This window comes from Mastigoproctus giganteus, chromosome 12 (assembly GCF_048544385.1).
Source record: "Mastigoproctus giganteus isolate SK-2022 chromosome 12, ASM4854438v1, whole genome shotgun sequence".
NCBI lineage: Eukaryota > Metazoa > Arthropoda > Arachnida > Uropygi > Thelyphonidae > Mastigoproctus > Mastigoproctus giganteus.
In genome coordinates, this window is record NC_143586.1 from 137,063,636 (window position 1) to 137,087,606 (window position 23,971).

General features: G+C 36.3%; 1 protein-coding gene across 1 annotated transcript in view; it reads left to right on the forward strand.

Annotated features, from left to right (window-relative positions):
• Positions 1-23,971, forward strand: part of LOC150077448 (cysteine and glycine-rich protein 1-like) — a 74,572-nt gene that overhangs the window by 46,151 nt on the left and 4,450 nt on the right. Inside the window, exons 2-5 of the mRNA XM_090386215.1 lie at positions 845-962; positions 5,884-6,061; positions 12,000-12,153; positions 21,026-21,122. Of these exons, the coding sequence (XP_090242341.1) occupies positions 866-962; positions 5,884-6,061; positions 12,000-12,153; positions 21,026-21,122 (526 nt within the window). The 5' untranslated portion in view covers positions 845-865. The remainder of the gene's footprint in view (positions 1-844; positions 963-5,883; positions 6,062-11,999; positions 12,154-21,025; positions 21,123-23,971) is intronic.

Below are 23,971 nucleotides of genomic sequence, written 5' to 3' on the forward strand. Positions count from 1 at the left end.
AAAGCAACAAAAAGAACCACTGATAAATTTATTACAAAATTTAAAATTGTCTGAAGTAGAAAAATAAAAAAATTGAGCAACTGTATATAAACATTACTCTCGTTACATGGGAAAACATCAACAATACAATGAAGTTTTGGTCAGAAGTTTCGAAATATCGAGATGCAAGCGGTGAAAATCCATTTAAAGAAATTAGCGAATTTGCATTGGGTATTTTAATTTTGCCATTATCCAATGCAGATGTGGAAAGAATATTCAGCAACTTAAATCTAGTAAAAAACAAAACACGCAACAGAATGAGTGTTGGCATGGTTAATGCAATCTTATCAGTAGGTACGGGCTCAAAATAGTTGGAAAGTGTTGTAGAAATTATGTTTTACCTGAAGAAGTGCTTCGCAAAATAGGTACACAAGAAGCATATGATGAGGAGGTATTGAATTTCGAAATTAATTTAGATTTTTAGATATTGATTTTATATTAAAAACAGAAAAATAAATAACTATTTATATATACTATTTGTTTGTTTGTTTTTATTCACTACAAAGTACAAACAAATGAAAATTTAAAAAATTTGGCGGGTCAAGTGCTAAAAATAGCGGATTTTGAGTATGCGGCTAGCGGGAAATATTATTAAGAGTTGGCAACGCTGATAATATATATGAGTACAGTAGTGATTGTAGTGTGCCGCAAAATTTTAGCGTCTTTAAAAGTGTGCCGCAACAATGAAAAGGTTGAGAAACACTGCCTTCAAGGGTGTTAATGTGGTATTAAAATCATTATACTTTTCAGTGGCTTTTATCTTTCATGTATCCTTTAAAAAGTATTACAGTCTTTTATATTTCAGGTTTGAATTGGAAGATTCATCATGCCTGGTGTATGTGCCCGCTGTACAAAAACTGTTTATTTCAATGAAGAAAAACTGGCAATGGGGAAGTTGTGGCATGTTCATTGTTTTTGTTGTGGTAAGAATATATATAATTGTTACTTATTATTTTGTATATGAGAATATATCTAGGGGAGTGCGAGAGAGGTGCCCAGTCCTATGCTCATAATTGAAAGCATAGAGTCTGTTTAAAATTTTAGGTGTAAATACAAAACATACCAGGAACTTTGTCCATTTAAAGATTTTCATGTTGGCTGTAATTAGATATGGTCTTGTTTATAGATGAAAACATGCTCCTATATATACCATAGTCTTAAAAATCTAATATTTAAGTTTATAATTATACTTAACTTTCTTTATTGTATAATTTTTTTATATAAAACAAATGTTTCTAATTCTAATCACCAGGTCACATTTATTTCGTGTCTCCATCCTTGCATAGTTCCTTTGCACTCAGTCCTGAACACCCTACAACTGGCCCTGCGTATATTAAATGAAGATTATTTTCAATTATGAAAATATTTTTGCTATTATAATTTTTATAATATTGACTAGTTTTGTTGAACTGAGTTTGGGAAGAATAGCAGACAGTTGCCCTTGGAAATAAATTAATTAAATATTTCATTACAGAAATAAATCTCCTGTTTTTCTTATAAAAGAGACTGTTTGCAATTGCACTTTTAATCACGTGTGCTCATATGGTACTTATATGTAAGGGGGAAAAAATTTAAATAGTGTGCTGTGTTCAATATTAGTAGTGGCAAATGATGTAAGGGGGGAAAAAAATGAACTATCCACCTCATTTGCTCATCTCCTCTAATTGTGTGATCCTTCAATTTATTTAAACTTTTACAGCACTTTTACAACACCAGATGGAAGTTTGTTGTAACAATCAGTTACTTTCTGACTAAAATCAGATTTTCACACATCTATCCTGCACCATCCTTTTTCAATTTAAATTTGTCCCATCATGGGTGTTGGCCAAGAAAGATTATGGATATCATCAATTTATTTAATCCATTCAAGGCCTAAAACACTTCAATCAGGCCTGCTTGCAGATACATAGTTTCCAAGCACTGCAGTTTGCAGAACTGAAGTATTTTGTCATAAGCATATCCTGTGTCCTTGACCAGTCTTGTTGCCCTTCTTTGCATTTGATCCAACAGGTCTACATCTTGTTAAAATGAGTCCTCCAGACCTGTATGTGATACTCAAGATGCAGCCTAATAATTACTTTATACAATAGGATAATCACTTCCTTATCCCATTTTGGCTGGCTGTGTGTACAGTGTATGTTAAATACAGTATATTAATCCTGGAAATATTTAATTCTTATCCATTTTAATTATATCTGATGTAAGATAGATCCACTTTTTTATTTAGAAATTTTATAGTAAACAAAACAAGTTTGTTTTACTGTCTTTTTCAGTGTGCCGTCTCTTTGCAGAGGTTGGCTGCCATTTTTGCAAAGGACAAACATGATGTAGAGGCCCTAAACAAACCCTTGTTACTCTGATCATACCACTCTGAGGTTTGCCAACCAAGATTTTCTTCTTTTTCCATTGATCTTGCCCTTTATCAATTACTATAAAATCTTTAAATGAAAAAAATCATATGCTGTGTAGCATGGAGATTTTCCATTTATGAGTGACAGTGAACGTATTCATTTAAAGCATAAAGAAATCACTTTATTATAAAATCTTTTCATAAATTCGCAAGAAGCGAAATTTTTTTTGTGAAGTTATGTTTACAATAGAGATTATTTTTTCTTGATTTGGTCCTTCCCCATCTCACTGTCATAATATAGTTGGAAAGAAATGGTCCATCTTTTTGCTGAAACCCAGTTTTTCTCTGTATTTTTCTTTTTACAAATGAATAAAACTATTAAAATAGGAATTTTTTAAATTATGCTAATTGATGCTTATTTTTGATAACAAATTGGCGATGAATCAGATTGATCCACTTGAAATCGATGGGTCACCTGTTGATGATCCTGCTCAGGTAGCTAACAAACTAAATGAATATTTTGCATCGACATTCACGCATGAGGAGTTATTCAGCGAGGGGAATGCCAGAGGTGTATTCAACTCTGGCAGTAAGCTAGAGAATCTTGTAAAAACTGAGAGTAAAGTGAAGGAGAAATTGTTGAAGGTAAACACAAGAAAGGCATCTGGGGTGGATGGATCTATCCAGTTATATTAAAGGAGGCAGCAAAGGAAGTAAGCAAACCCTTAGCCATAATTATGAGAGCTTCCTTGGACTCAGGGGAGTTACCCACAGACTGGAGAAGTGCAAATTCCCAATTCACAAAGGAGGATCAAAGGCTGACACAAGTAATTATAGACCTGTGAGTTTAACTTCTGTTCAAAGAAAATTAATGGAGGCACTGGTTAAAGAAGCACTGCAGGATCATCTAGACAAGACTTCAGTTATAGCTTGGACACAGCATGGTTTTGTTAAGGGGAAGTCTTGCCTGACAATTTGATTGGATACTATGATGCAGTCACAAAAGAACTCTATGCAGGGAATAACTTTGATATTATATACTTGGATCTTAGAAAGGCTTTTGATACTGTTGCACATGGAAGACTGCTGCACAAATTGGAGCAGTGTGGCATTGGAGGCAAATTGCTGCTATGGATAAAGGGGGTGGTTGAGGGGGAGAAGACAGAGTGGTAATCAGTGGACACTGCTCATTGTGGACTAATGTTATTAGTGGAGTCCCTCAGGGTTCGGTGTTGGGTCCATTGTTGTTTTCTGTATTTATGAATGATATTGATGATGGTATATCAAGCTTAATGTCCAAGTTTGCAGACGATACGAAGGTTGGCAGGGTTGTCAAGGACACTACCGACACTATGCTGCTGCAACAGGATCTGAAAAGGTTGAGCAGATGGGCTGAGAGGTGGCAATTGAAGTTTAACATTGACAAATGTAAAGTACTACATATGGGGAAAAAGCAACCCCAGAGCAATGTATCAACTCTGTGGTACTACACTGACAGTGGTAGAGAATGAAAGGGATCTAGAGTTCGTTGTGCAGGCAGATATGAAGTTCTCTGAGCAGTACCGACAGGCTGCAAGAGTAGCTCATGGTGTATTGTCAATGATATATAGGAATTTTTCTAGCAAGGATAAGGAGGTGATTATTCCCTTGTATAAGGCAATGGTCAGGCCACACCTAGAGTACTCTATACAGGTCTGGAGGCCTCATTTCAAGAAGGATGTAGAGCTGCTGGAACGTGTACAGAGAAGGGCAACAAGATTAGTGAATGGAACAAAGGGGTGCTCTTATGAAGAAAGGCTTAAGTTTTGCAAATTACAGTGTCTGGAGACTAGGCACCAGCGAGGTGATCTGATAGAGGTGTATAAAGCCTTGAATGGCTTGAACATGCTCAATGCTGATGGGATTCTTCCTCTTGCTCAGAATAATCACCTGAGAGGGCATAAATTCAAATTGAGGAAAGACAGATGTAGGATAGACGTGCGGAAATTTGCCTTTAGCCAGTGGGTGGTTGGTTGGTAGAACAGACTTCCATCCCTTGTTGTGGAAGTTGATAGCCTAAATAAATTTAAGGATCAGCTGGACAGGTATTTCGAACGAACAGAGGGGTGAAGTGGAAGTGTTTTTTTTTTTTTTTTTGACTGATGCTGCATAAGCTTGCTTTCTTGCATCAAATGCCTCTACTAATGCTAAGTCAAAAATCTGTTTACCTCCATTGTTGCATGAAGCTAGGTTTGATTTAAAAAAAAAAAAAAAATTGTGAAAGTGATAGACAAAAAAGGGAAGAGATTTTCCTTTTTGAGGCAAAAGTTTCTTTGAATCAATGAGGCCAGAATAAAAAAAAAAAAAAAAAAAGAATTTTTGTGGGTTCTGAAGTCAAACTGCTATTCCAAGATGGGGAATTCAGTAAAAAATTAAATGTTACAGAAATAAAATTTTGAATGCCTTCCAGGCATTTGAAAATGTCTGCCAGAACTTTTTAGGCAATGAGAAATCACAAAATGACACTGAAATTATGGATGAGCTAATTTTAGCATACAGAGAGTTGGGATGCAACAAGTTCTTAAAGTTCATTTCCTACATTCCCATTTAGACTTTTTTTCTGAAAACTTGCAAGTTGTCTCCGTGAATGCAACGAAAGGTTTCACCAAGATATTTCTTAAATATAAAAAAGAAACCAGGGAAAATGAAGTCCAAATATGTTGGCAGACTACTGTTGGAAACCCGTATGGGAGACACAATGGAAGATTATAATAGGCAAAAAATGACAAAATAAGTGTTTTCTTATCAGATAAACATTTTTGTAAATAGAATAAGATTAATAGATCCACTGGTCAGTATTTTTTTTTTATTAATATTTTTTATGAAAACCCCAAACACGAAAGGTATCAAAACCTGTAGTACTTAGCACTGTGCATGGTTTGAAGGAGATGGAGTACTGTATGTAACATTTTCTTGAAATATATGAAGTCTTTTTTACTAGAAACTTAGTTTTTGACTTTAATCCCTTTTCCTTTAAAATTGGTGGGTGTTACAACAATATGGTTGCCATATTTAAATTTAGCAACGTCAAATCTGCAAGATTTGCCCTGAATTTTAACAGGGAGAGAAAAAAGTGGGTGGTTTTTTTTTTTTTTGCTGAGCAGTGTTATTTAAAGATTTTTTTCACGATAGTTTGAAAATAAAAGGTGGCATCATAAAGTGAATGATTTTAAATTATTTCTTGCTAATTTTATGGTTATAAAATGGCACACTTTATTCAAAGGTGTGTCTGTCATTTAGAAAGAAATTTGTGCACCAATTAATTAGGATAGCATTAACAGTATTGGGGAAAATTTTTAAATTAGTTTATATTGACACCAGTTAATGTTTTAATACCAAGACTTAAAATTTTGAAGTAGTTCTCTCATAGCAAAAAATGCTATTATTAATGGCTTACTGATACTTGTTCATATTAAAGAAATTGTTCTGGCATTTTCTATTTGTTTCTATTTAAGCTAACAGTAAATGCAGCCGCCGTTTAGACAGCAACAATCTTACTGAGCATGATGGGGAAATCTACTGTCGTTCATGTTACCGTAAACTATTTGGACCTAAAGGATATGGATTTGGGACAGGTGCTGGAATTCTCACAATGGATACTGGTGATGCCTATCGAAATGGACCACCCACAAGGTGAATACTCTCTTTTAGTTCTTATACATACCCGGATCTTAATTTATTTCTAATTGGAACAAATATGAATTATGTAGCACTATTAGGTGAATGCAAGAGATGAATAAAAATAATTAAATATAAATAATGCAGCAACTTTAGAGAATCATAAAGAATTCCACTCGTGCTTTAATGATTTTTATGTGTACCTTTTATCTTCTTCACATTTCTTTCTAATATTTAAATCTGGAAGCTTTTTTAAATCTGATGTGAGAATTTTTTTTCTTTTCTTTTTTTTTTCTTCCTTTTTTTTTTCCTATTATTGTGTTCTGTGAGTTCATTGTTAACTCTGCTTACATGATTAGCAGTGAAATTACTCCTCCTGTGAGTAATTAATTTCATTCATTTCTTTTCCTTATCTCTCTGGTTTCCTTAATTGTTTATCTGTGCTTATCTGTTTACCTTAGCTTATCTGTGTAATTAAATTGCCATAAAAAAACGTATTTTTAAAAATATTGATTGGTATATTTGTAGGTCTTGGAACAAATTAGGCTATTTTGTATTGATTATTAACTTCAATTAGTGCGGTTTCGCATACCTTGCCATTTGTGAGGAACCAATTAATCTTGTTAATTGAGGGATTCCTGTAGATGTGTGGAAATTTGCCTTTAGCCAGTGGGTAGTTGATTGCTGGAACAAACTTCCATCAGTTGTTGTGGAAGTTGATAACTTAAACACAAACTTAAAAAACTTTAACTTAACAAACACACTGTTTGTTAGCTTTGAAACGAGGAGCAGCCATTTCACATCATGATGCAAGTGATTTATGAGGGAGTGACTTCCAATTAAGACCAGTTTCATTTGCATTGTAAATGTCATCCTTGGAAAACCTGCTTCCTCCGCCATTTTCAAAAAGACTCTTTAAAAGCTTCTGCTTTCGGGACATCACCTGATAAAGCTTCTTGAATTTCAAGCTCCCTTTTACTATGGTGGGATTTGAAATTTTTCAGCTGTCCTGTACTGGCTTTAAATTCAGATGGGCTTTTAAAATTTTGATTCAATTGTAACTCTTTTTTTGCATAACAGAGGTCCAGAAATGGGTTCGCCTTGACTTCTCTTTTGTAGAAACCATAAATAAAGTGTCTTATAATTTCTAGTCATGTCTCATCTCATATAAAAAAAAAGGAAAAATATTTCCTTTGTTTATAGCCATGTTCATTGTCTAACTTTGAAGTAAACTTCAAAATTTAATTTTTTCCTGCTCTTTATGTTAGATATGGTTGCTTTACCAATGTTAAAAATCTTAGCAGGAGATACACCAGTTTTGCCATTTTCCGGTCTATTAATAATTATTATCTTGTCTTCTATTGACAACACATTTCAGTTTCTTTTGCCTATAGATGCCGTTATTAACACAAAGGGGCAGCAGTATTAAAATTAAAAAGCAAAATGACACAATATTTCACTTTGAAATAGCCATGAACGTTGAGTTCATTGGAAACAAAATGCCTGAAATAACCTCACACTGCAGCGGCTTGCAGCAGACTGAATGAAAGGTGACTGCCATCCCACCATACTCTAGCGCTGACAATGGTACAACACCCAGTGACTCAAGGTCACGGGAGACTATTCTGGGTCCACACAGTAGTTAAAGCGAACATTTGATTTTTTAACTCCTGTAAAGACAAATTAAGACTATTTCTATGCTATACTGCATATATCTTCAAATAAATAATCCGAAACAAATGCATCAAGCGGCAGGAGTAATATTTCAGCATAACCAGCAGCGCACTAAAAGTAGATTTGTACTGTAATTTTGGGGGTGCGGTTCGGATAATCAATGTTCTACTGTAGTTTATTTTTTTTGCACCACCTTTCAAAATATCCTGCCGACGCCCATGGTTGGGAACATTGTTGTTTTCTGTATTCATCACTGATATTGACGAAGGTATAAGAGGCTTAATGTCCAAATTTGCAGATGATACAAAGGTTGGCTGGGTTGTTAGTGACAGTAACAACTGTATGCACTGCAACAGGATCTAGAAACGTTGGGCAGGTGACTGAGGTTTCAACTGAAGTTTAACATTGTCAAACGCAAAGTAATGCATATGGGTAGCAGTAATCCCAGAGTAACGTACCAACTGTGCAGTACTACACTCAGGGTAGTGAAGAATGAAAAAAAACCTGGGGTGATTTTGCATCAGATATGAAGTTTTCAGAGCAGTGCAGACAGGCTACCAGAGCAGCTTGTGGGGTCTTGTCAGTGATATACAGGAACTTCGCTAGCGAGATAAGGAGGTCATTATCCCTTTGTATAAGGCAATGGTCAGGCCACACACTGCAAGTACGTCGTACAGGTTTGGAGTCCTCACTTTAGGAAGGATGTAGAGCTTCTGGAATGGGTACAGAGAAGGGCAATGAGATTGATGAGAGGGGGGAAAGGGGGTGCTCCTACCAAGAAAAGCTTAAGTTCTGCAAATTGCAAAGTGCCTAGTCTCCGGATGCTGCAATTTAAAGAACTGAAGTGTTTTTTGGTAAGAGTGCCCCTTTGTTCTCACTAGCTTCATTGCTAAATTTCTCTGTACCCATTCCAGCTGCTTTACATCCTTCCTGAAACGTGGCCTCCAGACCTGTATGCCATACTCGAGATGTGGTTTGGCCATGCCTTATACAAAATAAGTTAGACTTTCAGAAATATATCTTGCACCTTTGTGACAAAATAGTCAAGCATAATACTTCTCTGCTTGTCCATGTGTCGCATCAATCCTGGGGTATTAACCACCATACTCTTCATCTTTTGCACAAAGTGGTGTTTATACCGATTTGTACCTATGGCACTGGTGCTAGGTTTTAGTATACTAAGAAGGTTGTTGTTCAAGGAAACTCTCCTCTATCCAAAGACATATGCTGTTAATGATGAGTTGTTCTTGTCAGACTGTCTCGACTGCTGCTCTACAGTTTTTAAATGGTTTCCTACGGTACGGCTAGTATAATGTATTTAGGAAGGAATAGGGTAGATAGAAGGAGTGGTGGGGTAATGCTTATTATCAGAAGCAGACTGAGTGTGACGATAGCTTTCCCGGATTCAGATGTTTTACATGCTAGTATAGAATCTGTATGGTGTGAGATGTTTGGAAACAAAGGTATAATGTGAGTAGGAGTAATCTACAGACCAGGTGATTGTGAAGATTATGACGAAAGCCTCTGTATGCAAATGGAATGGGCAAGTAAGCGTCAATGTCTTATTATGAGTGATTTCAATTTGCCTATAATTGATTGGAGTAAATGGGAAGGAAACTCGACATAGGGAACAAAATTTTTAAATCAACTAGATGACTGTTATTTGTATCAACATGAATATCCTAGACCTCATCATCACCCATGAATCAGATGGCATAACAGGGCTGACAGTAGAGGAACCAGTAGCAGGAAGTGATCACGGAGTTCTATGGTGGATGATGATGAGAGAGGTAGCAGTAGTAAAAGGCAAAGGAATGGGTTATAATTTCAGAAAAGGAAACTACGATGCCTTAAGGTACTACATGGCCTCTTAACTGGGTAGATATCGCACAGAGAGCGAATACAATTGAATTATGGTATACCTTTAAAACATTAATCACAGAAGCCTTGAATGCGTAAAAAGTAACCATTAAAAAAGTACTCCACGAGGAGGGTTCCAAGTTGGATGAATAGTGAAGTTGCCACATTACTTGAGCAGAAAAGGGTGGCATGGAAAGGCTACACAGCAATAAAAAGTACTGAAGCCTATAACAGCTACAAGATGATCTGTAATAGAGCAACAGAAAAGGTTCGACAGGCAAAGGCAGTTTATGAGAAAACACTAGCAAATAGAGCAAAGAAGGGGGATAAGGAATTCTTCACATATATAAATGCCAAGAAGAGCAGAACAAACCAGATCGGACCTTTACGTAAGGGAAAGGGGATATTATAAAATACATCAGCTGCCATTACAGATGAACTCAACAGTTATTTTGCATCGATATTTACAAATGAAAAACCTTTTGTGGCAATGGGAAATTGTGGAAGCGAAGTTGAAAAATATGTAATTAATGATATTGAAATTTCGCAAGATTATTTAATGAAAAAACTTTCGAACCTAAAGGCCAGTAAGGCTCCTGGAGTTGATGGAATATACCCTATAATCTTAAGGGAGGCGGCAAGTGAGTGCATTGAACCATTGAGGCTAATTATGCGAGCATCACCTAGACTCTGGGGAGATTCCCTTGAATTGGAAAAGTGCCAATGTATCTCCCATACATAAGGGTGGCTCTAAGAGTGAAGTGGGAAATTATTGACCTGTCAGTCTGACTTCAGTGGTAGGGAAAATCATGGAGGCAATGATCAAGGGTGGAATTCAGTATCATTTGGATCGAATTGAAATTCTCAAGGATACTCAGCATGGTTTTGTAAAGGGAAAATCATGTTTAACAAATCTGGTTCGCTATTTTGAAAGGATCACTCATGAGCTGGATTTAGGGAATAATTTCAACATTGTTTATTTAGATTTTAGCAAAGCTTTTGACTCAATGAGCGGTTACTTTATAAGCTGGAACAGGTTGGAATCACTGGGAAAATCCTTAGATGAATAGCAGGATGGCTTCAGGGCAGGAGGCAGAGGGTTGTGATAAATGGCTATTCTTCAGATTGGGTTGATGTAAGAAGTGGGGTTCCCCAAGGATCAGTATTATCACCACTGTTGTTTTTAATTTTCATAAACGACATTGATGAAGGGATAGAGGGTGTGATGTCTAAATTTGCAGATGATGTTAAAATTGGTAGAGTAGTTAATGATCACTGTCAAGCTGAGCTTCTTCAGAGAGACCTAGATAGACTTCAGGAATGGTCAGAAAAATGGCAGCTATGCTTTAATCCAACAAAGTGTAAGGTATTACCCCTGGGAAACAGTAATCCCAAAATAACTTATTCACTTGGTGGAGTTCAACTAAACCCAGTACTGGAGGAAAGGGACTTGGGTGTTATGATACGGTCAGACATGAAGTTCTCTGAGCATTGTAAACAGGTTACAAGGAAGGCCCATGGTGTCTGTCCTATCGATGATCTATCAAACTTTTGTAAGTAGAGATAGGGACATGATAATCCCATTATATAAGGCTTTTGTTAGACCACACTTGGAATACTGTGTTATGATGAAATTTTCAAGATTGTAAATGAAGCTAGAACTAGGGGACATAAATTCAAGTTATGGGGGGAAATGTTTAGATTGGACTGCAGGAAGTTTTATTTTAGCCAGCAAGTTATAAATTACTGGAATAAGTTGCCTACATGGGTGGTAGAGGCTGACAGTTTGGGGAAATTCAACATCTGGATAGTATCTTCGGGTCAGGGAAGCACATAGGATGATAGGCTTAATATCCTTTTCTTTTATTATTATTATTTATTTATTTTTTATTTTTTTTATTATTATTTATTTATTTATTATTTTTATTATTTTTTTATCATTGTTTTATTCGTTTTTTTTTTTTTTTTTTTTCCTCTTTGGCTGGTGCAGCATAAGCCATGGCTTTCTTGCACCATGTGGCCATTATTAATACTAATACTAATGGAATAATCACATCCTCATCCCTTCTAGCAAAATTCCTGTATATCATTGACAAAACCCCATGAGCTGTCCTGGTAGCCTCTATGTACTGCTCAGAGAACTTCATATCTGACTGCACTATTATCCTTTTCAGTTTCCACTACCCTGAGTGTAGCACCAGTCTGTACATTAACCTGGGATTACTGCTACCCATAATCCTCAATGTTGTTTCATTAATGTTGCTCAAACAGATGCTAGCAGTGGTCATGAAAGTTATTAAAGGTTTTGTTTGCTCTAGAGTGAAATAATCACACCTACACCACTTACAGGTTAACTAATTTGTATAAATTAGCCTGTAACTGTTATCAAAAATTTATAAAATTCTCTTGTTATTTTCAGTAACATTCCTGCCACTGCTCAAGCTCATGTTGCTCCTCTTATATCTCCAGTTCCCAAGTCAAGTTCTGCTAACCTCAAATGGGGAAGTTGTGATATCTGTCCAAGATGTGGAAAACCTGTATACATGGCAGAAAAGATGATGGGTGCAGGTTCTGTAAGTTTTTTTTTTTTTTTTTTTTATTCTCTTGTTAAATGAAACATTTTCTTTGTGTCAATAAAGGGTACATCATATATATATATGTTCCTGCAGCTTCTTCATTTGTCCTGTGGAGTGCAGTTTTTCAGCTGTTAATGTACAAACCATCATGCTTTTGTCTGATGAACTACATTTCTCTGCATGTGTGGCCTTAGATGAAAGCCATTGTAATTACAAGCCCTTTTCAATGCAGAATGATCATAATTTTTCATGAACAACTGTACTACTTGCCACTTTTAGCTGAGCTGTGGAATTTAAGAGCAAACAAGCATCACATAGCAACTGCGCTGGTGACTTATGCGCATGGTTATGACCTTTGCAGCCAGCCAAGTTTATGCCTGTTTAGTTTCACCTGCATAACAATGGACATGACATGCCAAGAACATTATTCTGCTCTTGAATTTTGTTTCCATCTCACAAAACCATCAGCTGAATTGTATGAAATGTTAAGAGCACAGCTTGCAGATGGTTTGGAATGTTTAAAGATGGATGTGATTCAATCACAAAACTCTGCAGCCCTGGAGCTCCAACCACTGCTGTCACCACAGAAACCATAAACACTGCTTCTGTAATCGTGAGAGAAGATCATCGTATAACAGTAAGGCAAGTGGTGGAGATCTTGAGAATGAGAAGCACAGACTGTATTCTCCATGACCATTTGCATATGATGTGTTTGTGCACACTGGGTTCCAAGACTACTTACACCTGAGCAACAGAAAATTCACATGGAGGTTTGTCAGGAGCTGTAATCAATGGTTACTGAAGATGGTGAGGTTCTGTACAAGGTGATAACAGTTGTTGAGATAGCTACATCATTTATACCTAGAGAGTTAGCAACAAGCTCTGTTTTTTGAAGTCTACATCATCATCAATGCCAAAAAAAGTTGATTCTGCAGGAAAGATTATGGTTTTTTTTTTTTTTTTTTTACATTCAAGGAATAGTTTACTAGCATTTTGTATCACATCATATAACTGCTATGTGTTACCTTACTACAGAATTGTACTGCAAACTGGTGGGTGGATGCTGCATCATGATAATGCAAAAAAATCACATTTCTCATGCTGTCATTGGGTGCTTAGCCAGCATTAATGTCAATGTGTTCCTCATCTGCCCTACAAGCTGACTGTGCATGCACCCTGTAATTTTTTTTTTTTTTAAAGTTAAAGAAGAAGCTGCAAGGAAAATGTTTGCAGTTGTCACTTGGAATAGAGTTGGCAACATGTGGAATATTTATTAAGTTTTTCATGCTTCACATCATGCCAAATTTGAAATAAATTTTGAAAAAATTTGAAAATGGAAGTGAACAATAGTATCTAATATACAAAGGGTACTAGGAAAGTTTTGCAATATGACGCAACAATGAATCACAGGAAGCTGCTTGTTGCTGCATGTTGAGACATGTTCATACGTGCATAGTAGCCGCCGTGCCAGGTCGATGGGCTCAGTTATTCATTAGTAGTGAGAGTGTAAAGTGCTTGCGATGGCATCATGGTCACGAAATGAGATAAGGACAGTTTTGCGGTATAATTTCGTGCGTGGTTTAACCATAGACCAGTGCTTAGAAGAAATGACTCTTGCACTAGATGATGATTGTCCACATCGTACAACGATATTCAGGTAGTATAGAGAATTCCAAAGGGGAAATTTCACTCTGGAGGATTCTGAGAGGCCAGGAAGGCCACGAACGTCAGTTACGGAGGAAAACGTTACTGCTGTGAGGAAAATGCTTGACGAAAACAGGCGAGTGACCTACCAACAGATAGAGGATACTTTGGGCCTAAATGCACCAGCAATTCGTTCGATTCTGCAAGATCATTTGCACGTGAAGAAACTTTGTTCTCTCTGGGTGCCGCATCAACTGACTGAAGAGCAGATGACACGATGTGTGACTTGGTGCCAGGAGATGTTAAAAAAGTTTGATAAGGGACAATCTCGGTATGTGAACAACATCGTGACAGGTGACGAGACTTGGCTGTACTATTACGATCTGCCGACAAAGGCTCAAAAAAAAGTTTGGGTCTTTGATGATGACGACACACCCGTAATTGTCAGAAAATCCCGATCTGTAAAGAAGAAAATGATAGCTGTATTTTTCAAATCGAGTGGAATTGTGGAACGTGTCGTTTTGGACACGCAGAAGACAGTCACAGCTAAGTGGTATACTGAACAATGCCTGCCTAAAGTCATTGGATCTATGAAGAACCTGCGGCCAAAGTCAAGAATGGACACCTGGTACCTCCATCACGATAATGCTCCAGGTCACCGCGCCAAAGCCTGCACCGAATATTTGACCACGACAGGACTGAAACTTCTCGAGCACCCTCCCTACAGTCCAGACCTTGCTCCCTGCAACTTTGCACTGTTCCCGCATGTGAAAATGAAGCTAAAAGGGAGGCGGTTTTCCAGTGATGAGGACCTTCTACGGGCTTGGGACAACGAGTGTGCTTTACTCCCTAGTGAAACTTGGCAGAACTGGTTTAAAGATTGGTTTCGGAGGATGGAGAGGTGTATTGAATGTAGAGGAAATTACTTTGAAAAAATTAAATAAACAAAGCTGTATTGCAAAACTTTCCTAGTACCCTTTGTATACTGTGTATATGTATACCTTTTTAATTTTTTTAAAAACTATTTGAAGGGCAATCAATAAGTACTTACCCTCACCTAGAAATATTTCAGTTATGGATTTGATATTATTTATATACATACTATTAAGTCTCCTAAATTAATGTATATTTATTTGATTTTCTAGCTCCATTAGTTAATGAACTTAAGCTACGAATGTAGTTAGCGGTGCTATGCTGGAGAAGGTTGAGGTTATCCATTATAAAATTTCTTTGTTTGCAAAGTAAAACAAATCAATGAGGAAATTAAACTTGTATGTGGGAAGGATTGCTCATCGTAGGAGACTGAAAAGTTGAAGAAGACAGTTCAGGTGTGAGCTAAATGGTCTGCACAATAATCCAAGTGAGGGAAGACTCATCTCAGCCGTGAACCCTGCCATTGCAGCTAAAGTGGTAACAGCTAGTCCTTAAAGACAGATGTGTGACTATAATGTTTTTAATAAATGATGTAAGAATTAGTCATTATAAACATTATGGTGCAAACCTGGGTCTGCATTGTACCATAAGGCATGAATTCCTTCACACATCTGAGATGAGTGGCAGTCTGATGGGTTCCAAAATTGTTAGAGTTATGTAGAGAGAATGTTGATGAATTTAAAATTGAGACATTGAATGAATACTGCATATACCACTTGACACAGAAACAAAACATGTGGGGAAGCAATGGAAACATTCATCTTCACCCAGCCCCTCTCCAAAAGGCCAAATTCAGTTGTCTGCTAACAAGGTTATGCTGTAAGTGTCTTCTGGGGCTCCACAGTATCATCCTTACAGAATTCCTTCCAAAACTCAACAGCATTACTGGGAAGCACTACAGAAACCTCCTGGAAAAGTTAAGAGAAGATATCAAAAGGTGTGGTGTCTTCTTGAAAACTCCTGCTCACAAGACTGCTCCCACAGTGCACTTTGCAATCAGGTGGGACTTTGAAAATCTGCAGTAACTACCTTATTCTCCCAACCTCTCACCTTCAGACTTCTTCCTCTTCCCTAAAATGAAGAAACCATTATGGAGCCACAGATTTCAGACTGATGACAAGGTAATTAGTGAAGTGAACGCCTGGTTTTCTGCTGAGGAGTTGAGAAATTCAATTCAGGAGGCCTGAAAGAGCTTATTCATAAATGCAAAAAATGTGTAGCCCTAGAAAGTAGATACATATAGAAGGATGAAATTGCCAGTTTCAAATTTCTAACTGAAATACAGTAGGGAACACCCCCCCCCCCCCCCCCCGGATAAGAACTTCCCGCATAAGAAGTTTTCCTCTGTACTAGGTTTGGTTTCTTAAGTCCCAATTTCAACTTAAATTGTTATGTATTATTTTCTCGGGTAAAAAGTTTTCCTGCATAAAAATTTAGTTATAAAGAATACACAGTGTATTATTATAATGGTGTTTTCCCACTTATACGTTTTTTAAATATAGAAATTCTTTGTTTCTATATTTATTTTTTCACGCATTGACCACGTGAAGCACAGTGAAGCGTTTGTCATTAAGTTCTCACAGTTCTGAATTACTTAGTGGATTGTTGCTGTATCTTATTGTAATTGTGACCTTTTAGAGGTATGTTGAAAGCTGAACTTATGATACTGTACTTTATTTATTTCTGTAGATTAAAGAATAACCATATTTTTGTCTATCTGTCGTATTGGGCTCTAATTATTCATCTGTCCCTGGCAGTTTTATTTTAATGCTACAAATATTAATTATTAATTATACTCTATTATAATTAATAATTAATATTTGTAGTTAATTAATTTTCTAATTTGGAAGGATGAACTGCAAGGGAATAAAAAGAAAGGCTTTTTTTTTTTTTTGACATTAAAAGAAAAACTTGATGTCATAAAAACGGTGGCATCAAATCCCTCTTGCACACGAGTTGGGGTGGCAAAAAAACTTAATATGGCAGTTTCTACAGTAAATGGAATTATGCCACAAAAAGAAGTGTTGAACTCAAATGCCCTTAATGTTTCATGTAAAGCTAAAAGAAGACAAATTGGAAAATATGAAGATGTGGAGAAGGCATTAGTGGTTTGGTTCAAGCAGATATCTGCTGCAAATTTTCCAGTTAATGGCAATTTGTTGAGAGAGAAGGGCATCGAAATTGCTGAAAGGCTTGGAGTGGATTTAATTCTTTCAATGGGTGGATTGATAGATATTAAGAAGAAATATGGTTTAGTTTACAAAGTAATTTGTGGAGAATCTTCTAGTGTGAATATGTTACAAGTTGATGAGTGGAGAAAAAGGAAACTACGTGTTTTGATCAAAAAATATAGAAAGTGTGATATTTTTAATGTTGATGAATTAGGACTCTTTTATAACCTGTTTCCTAATAAGACTTGTGCATTCAAAGGACAGAATTGCCATAATGGTAAACTGAGTAAGGAGAGAATTGCAGTGCTAGTGGGGACTAATATGGATAGCTCAGAGAAACTGCCATTGCTTGTGATAAGAAAACCAGGAAACCTCCTGTTTGAAGAATGTGAAAATACTTCCATGTAAATACAGGAACAATAAAACAGCATAGATGATCTGTGCTCTTTTTGATGAATATTTAAGAGCTCTAGATTCAGTGATGGCAGGAGAAAATAGAAAAATTCTTTTATTTGCCAATAACTGCCCTGCTCATCCGAAAAACAATGAGCACTTAAACAATGTCCATGTGGAGTTCTTCCCTGTAGATTTTATTCCTTGTAAAACTGAATGGAAAAACAGAAGTTCAAAATTTTTGTTAGATGCGATGCATTATTTAGAAGCATCATGGGGTACACTGAGCCCTACTGTTATAATTAATTCCTTTAAAAAGGCTGGGTTCTGTAATGATATAGAAGAAAATGTTGATTGTGTTGAAAGTGATGAACAGGAATGGATTCCTTTTGATGAATGGGATTTCCTACAGAGTAGTTTGGGATTTACAGTAAATTTTTATGATTATATTGATGTAAACAATGATGTTATTGCATGTGAATTGCAAAATATTCAAGGTATTTGCAATAAAGATCAAAACATGACTGATAGTGAGCCTGAACAAGAAAATGAGCCTTTGTACCAACACTCAGAGATGCAGTGATTGGCTTCTCTTCACTGCAGCAATTCAGTGTGCTTGATGTTCCTGAATCAGTGTTGAAATGTGTTAGAGAAATTAATTTATTCTGTATGAAGCTCTCCCCAAAATATTTGAAGCACTGGATAGCTACTTGATAAAATTATAAACATTTTTTAGTTATTTTTATTTTATTTTATTTTTTTTTTGTACTACAGTCAGATCTGCTATAATGTGGCACATGTGTTCCTAAAAATCTCTGTGTTATGGTATTTCACACATTAAAAACAACAGGGCTTATGGGGAAAATAGGGATGGGACAGAGCAATAAAAAAAGAAAAAAAATGTTTAGTGTGGTAAGTAAAACACTAAAAAAAAGTTAGAAACCCAATAAAATTGCTAACACAGGTTTAAACATCTTAAATTTCTAATAAATAAATATTACAGTAAATATAGCACTTTACCTTGACAAGATTTGTTTTGCATGATTGATATTTCTGTTCACTTACTTTTTTTTTTTTTTTTTTTTTTTTTTTTTACAAATTTATGTTTTTTCTTTTCTTTTTTTTTACCCAGAAACCCATAAGTCCCTGTTTGGGCACAAGATTTTCAAACCCGTCTGGGCTTGGCATAACCAGGGTCCTGAGCTGGATCTTTCTTGGTGATTCCCTTCCACTTTTGACTCTCTCTCTCTCAGGGTAATTTGGAAATTTTTTTTTTTTGGCTGGTGCAGCATAAGTCTTGGGCTTCCTTGCACCATATAGCTAATAATAATAATAATAATAGAGTTCAGAATTGCTATTTACTAACTGCTTGGGGTTGTTTTTGTTTGAAACTATCATGCAGTATTTTTCTAATGTGTGGTCCAACAAAGATATGTTTTGCATCGTTTAATTTTGGAAACTTTCCTTTAATTAGTCAAACATCTCTTTTGTAGTCCAAAGCTTTCACAGAAAAGCTGAGTTTTATATGCAATAGAGGAAGAAGTATGAACTGATGATCCACAAATAACACATTTGACATTGCAATTTCAATAAATGAACTATTCTTGGACCAGCCAATCCTTGACAATATGCTAATGCAAATAAAAGGGTGACAACCTTAAAATCACCATCTAACTGTTATCAGTTGTGTTGGTGGGTTGAAGTAATGTGTAATTCTTGCATCTTTATTCATTTAAATTTTCTGGGGTTACACTGAAAGACAAGTTGGTACAATTACTCTAATTATAATGGAAAATTAATTAATAGTTGTCTACAGTGGGAATTAGAACATTTCTGATTTATAATTAGGAATTATATAATTATCAGGTTATTTATTAGTATTAGGAGTGGGAAATGATGCAAGAGCGCAAGCTTTTAGAGCATCAGCCAAAAAAAAACTACCCACCTCACCTGTCCATCCCCTGCAAGAATTTGCCTATTTCTTCATTAAATTTGTTCAAATTACCCATTTCCACAACAAAAAATGGACGTTTGTTCTAACGTTCTCTGAATTTATACCCCCTAGTGTGTAATCTCAACAAGAGAATGCTATCAACATTCAATCCATTCAAGGCTTTATAAACCTCAATCAGATCTCTTTGCTGGTGCCTAGTCTCCAGACACTGCAGTTTGTGTTGAAAAGTGATGAGTCACTGTTTAGTGGCATGTGTGTTGCTAGAGTATGGTTGACATTCCTCACAGGTTTATGCCTGGTGCTACCTATGATCTTCATGGAAGATGAACCAGATGGTGACAGGTTAGGCATTACAGTGGTATTGTTCATAATACGCACTTGTGCAGCATTCCGAAATGAACCAATGGGAGTGGTCAATGGAGCATAGTTACTGAAGAGTTGCTCTGTTTGGTCACTTAGTAAAATGAGAATGTTACTTTTGAGCTCTGAAAGGATAAATCAATAGTTGAACTATAAAGTGACTGATCAAATCCTAAACTGTGGGAGGATGGCATATCAGTTATATAATTGAACCGAAGCATAAGAAAGCATTGATTGAGTGCTTACTCTGAGTAGCAAGAAGAAACTATTCAAGAGATTAATGAAAACCAGGTGAGCTGCAGTTTAGTAAATGTAAGTGATGTGACCAGTTGTAGTCTCTTAAGGATGGGGGGTTGGCAATGGCTTAAATGACCTTGGGCTGGTATATAAAGAAATAGTGCACTGTCAGAAGCATTTATGGACAAAAGCAAAATATCAGAAATATATTCAATACTTATCTTGTGAAAGGCTGTTGACGAATGCAAAGTATCCCATGGAGATAGTTCCATATGAGGAATGTAACGGTAATTTGACATTTAAATTACTGTTTATAGAAGAAATATCAGGAGCACAAAACAACAGAGCCACTAGCGTGCGTGTGTGTCTGCGCGCGCGCACACACACACACACACACACACACACACACACACACACACACACACACACACACACACACACACACACAATACAATACCAGCAAGAAAAGTGGAAAATTCAGATTTTTAAAAATCTGTAGAAAGCATGCAAATGCAATGGTAAATAACTAGACGCAGTTTTTAAAGAGTAGCCTTTCCACCTCCAGAGCTTTGAGTGAATATGAAATTACCAAATGTTACTGTTATCAATGGGTGTGAGAATTTACTTTCTATCATCCCTTCCCTAGACAAAGTATTAATAGAAAGGAAGATTATATAGAGGTTTATTCCTTTTGAGGAAAGTGTTTAAATGTGGGAGTGCTATAGCCATTAAAAAATGCATGGATAGCACTATAAGCAGAATTTTCCTATATATGATTTTCTGGATTCATCATGAAATTTTCAGAATAAAATGATCGTAGATCAAAGGAAGAAATACCCTTAGCTAAGTATATCAAAGCATTCACTTCTAATAATAAAAAAAAATACATTTTTTTTTGAGTAGTCTGTAATACATGATCATTAGATTAAAAGCAATGGCGGGGGATAATGTGATATAAGCCCTTCCTGACTGGTGTGGTGGTATGTGGCCTGATAAGCTGTTTACAACTCCATGTATTCAGTTTAGTAGATAAAATGCACTTGTAATGTACTGTTCAGACTCCATGGAATGTTTTTGTAGCACTCAACAAAACTGGTATTCTGTAATGACACTATGGAAAACTAGAAATTGCTAAAAATATTTTTATTAAAAATTTCTTTTTCTTCCTTTTTCCTAGGCTTGGCACAAAAGTACTTGCTATTCTTGCAAAGAGTGTAACAAGAAACTGGAGTCAACAACATTGTGCGAAAGGGAAGGAGAAATATATTGTAAAAGTAAGTTTGTTCGTTGTTAGTTAATTACCTGGTGTTCTCGCATTAGCATTATCAAAGGCATACAATGCAAGAAAGCAAGCTTATGCAGCATCAGCCAAAAAAAAAAAAAAAACCTCCCATTTCACCCCTCCATTCGTTCCAAATGCCTGTCCAGCTCAACCTTAAATTTATTTAGGCTATCAACTTCCACAACAAAAGATGGAAGTCTGTTCCACCAATCAACTACCCGGTGGCTAAAGGCAAACTTCCGCACATCTATTCTACAACTGTATTTCCTCAATTTGCATCTGTGCCCCCTCAGGTTCTTAATCTGAGCAAGAGGAAGAATCCCATCATCATTCAGCTTGTTCAACCCATTCAAGGCCTTATGCATCTCAATCAGATCACCTCGCAGGTGCTGCAATTTGCAGAACGTAAGCCTTTCTTGTTCCCCTCACCAATCTTGTTGCCCTTCTTTGTATTCGTTCTAGCAACTCTACATCCTCCTAAAATGAGGCCTCCAGACCTGTACAGAGTACTCTAGGTGTGGCCTGACCATTGCCTTGTATAATGGGATAATCACCTCCCTGTTCTTGGTAACAAAATTCCTATATATCATTGACAAGACTCCATAACCTGCCCTGGGAACCCCATCTGCACTGCTCAGCAAACTTCATATTTGACTGCACAATTACCCCCAGGTCTTTTCCACTTCCCTCAGTGTAGTACCACACAGTTGGCACGTTTCTCTTCGGTTATTGCTACCCATATGCAGTACTTTGCATTTGTCAATGTTAAACTTCAGCTGCCACTTCTCAGCCCATTTGCCCAACTTATCTAGATCCAGTTGGAGTAGCATACTGTCTTTACTGTCGTTAACAACCCTGCAAACTTGCACATTAAACCTGATATACCTTCATCAATATCATTGATAAATATACAAAACAACAATGGGCCCAACACCGAACCATGGGGAACTCCACTAATAACATTTGTCCAAGTACTATATAAACTAATTTCCATTAGTACTTATTAGTACTGTATAAACTAATCTCCAATTATTATCCAGATACATATCGGTTTAACATTTATGTCACTGCAGCTTACTTTGATAATATGCTAGTCCATCTTTGGCTGCTATGACATGCTCTCCTCTGCTGAGTAGACTTTCCACCAATGAATCTGCACTGAGTGTAGTCCTCCATTCCTGGTGCAAAATGGTGACCAATTGAGCTAATGTGGGAACTGTTGGTCTGGCCCTCGCCCAACATTTTTGTTCATCCCATAGGTTTTCCATAAGGCAGACTCACAATTACGTTCCCTTTTGTACATTCATATCCATGAACTGTTTTCGAACAGCACCGTTGGTATGGCATGGAATTGTGTCCAAATTGGTAAGGTAGGACCGCTGTAGGTCCTAGGTCATACCATGAGAAACAGCCTCACACCATAACCCCACCTCTTCCAAAATGGGAATGCACTATGCAATTTTTGCATAGTGCATTCCAGCAGTAGACGTTCTACAGACATTCTACCCACCCACTCCTGCTCATCTGATTAGAATAGGGTGTAGCAAGAATCAACACTCCATAGAACTTATTTCCATTGCTCAGTTGACCGATTATGTTGATTGGCATCAATTTCCTCCCTGAAATAATTTCAACAGATTCTTGTAGGAAATATATTCAAAAACTGAGATGTGTATAAAAAGTTCTCATCACCCTCAGTTTTCAAATATCATAGGTTAATGACCAAAAACCAAGACCCTGTCGTTAAAGCTTCATTTCCTACATTCTCATTTAGAATTTTCCCCCCTCAAAACTTGGAAGCAATCTCCGATGGGCATGGTGAAGGTTTCACCAAAATATTTCTCAAATGGAAAAAAGATACCATTGGAATCTCATATGGGAAACACCAGTGGATGATTATAAAAGGCAAAAAATGACAAAATAAGTGTTTTGTTATCAGATAAACATTTTTGTTAAGGTTAATAGACCCATTGTTTAATATTTAGTACTGTATGCAACATTTTCTTAAAATATATGAAATCTTTTTTACTAGAAACTTTGACTTTAATCCCTTCACCCTTAAAATTGGTGGGTGTTACAGCCATATTGTAACATATTGCAACATCAAATCTACAAGTTTAATAGGGAGCAGAAAAAAAATTTTTTATTTTTTTTTTTTTTGCGAACCACTGTTATTTAATGATATTTGACTTATGCAGCACTATTATCCTATAGGAACTGAGTCTGTGTAGCTCTATACATAATGTGTTCTTAAGATCCCAACCCTTACATTCCAACCCCAACATTTCACAAGTTGCACATTTTTTTAGGCTGTAATGAGTTTGAGAATTTCCCCTTTCAATTCTCCCCCGATCCACAGTAGTTCTGCTACTTTGTGCCCATTGCTTTGCTGCTCTAGTCTGTGCTATGATTTTCCTTTGAATACAATTGATTAACAATAAAAATTAATAAGATTAATAAATTTAATTAATTAATTGTAAGTACTACATTAATCTAATAGATTCCTAAATGCAGTGATACGCATTATGGTATCTAGTTTTATGTGTTACCTTGTGCTAATCAGCTCAGAATATACAGTTAAGCTATACAGTAATACCCCGAAGTTACGCGATAGGTGGGTCCGACGAAAATCGCGTAAGTCGAATTCGCGTAAGTCGGGGTACAACTTTGCATATAAATACATATAAATTTTGCTTAATTGGGACCAAGGACTAACAAAAACACTAGTTTAGAAGAAAAATATTAATAAAATTGCAGTTCTTTATACATATTAATACAAAATATGTATTAAAAAAACAAATGACTTACGTAAAAAAGTTATTTCGATGTCGATGGCATCAT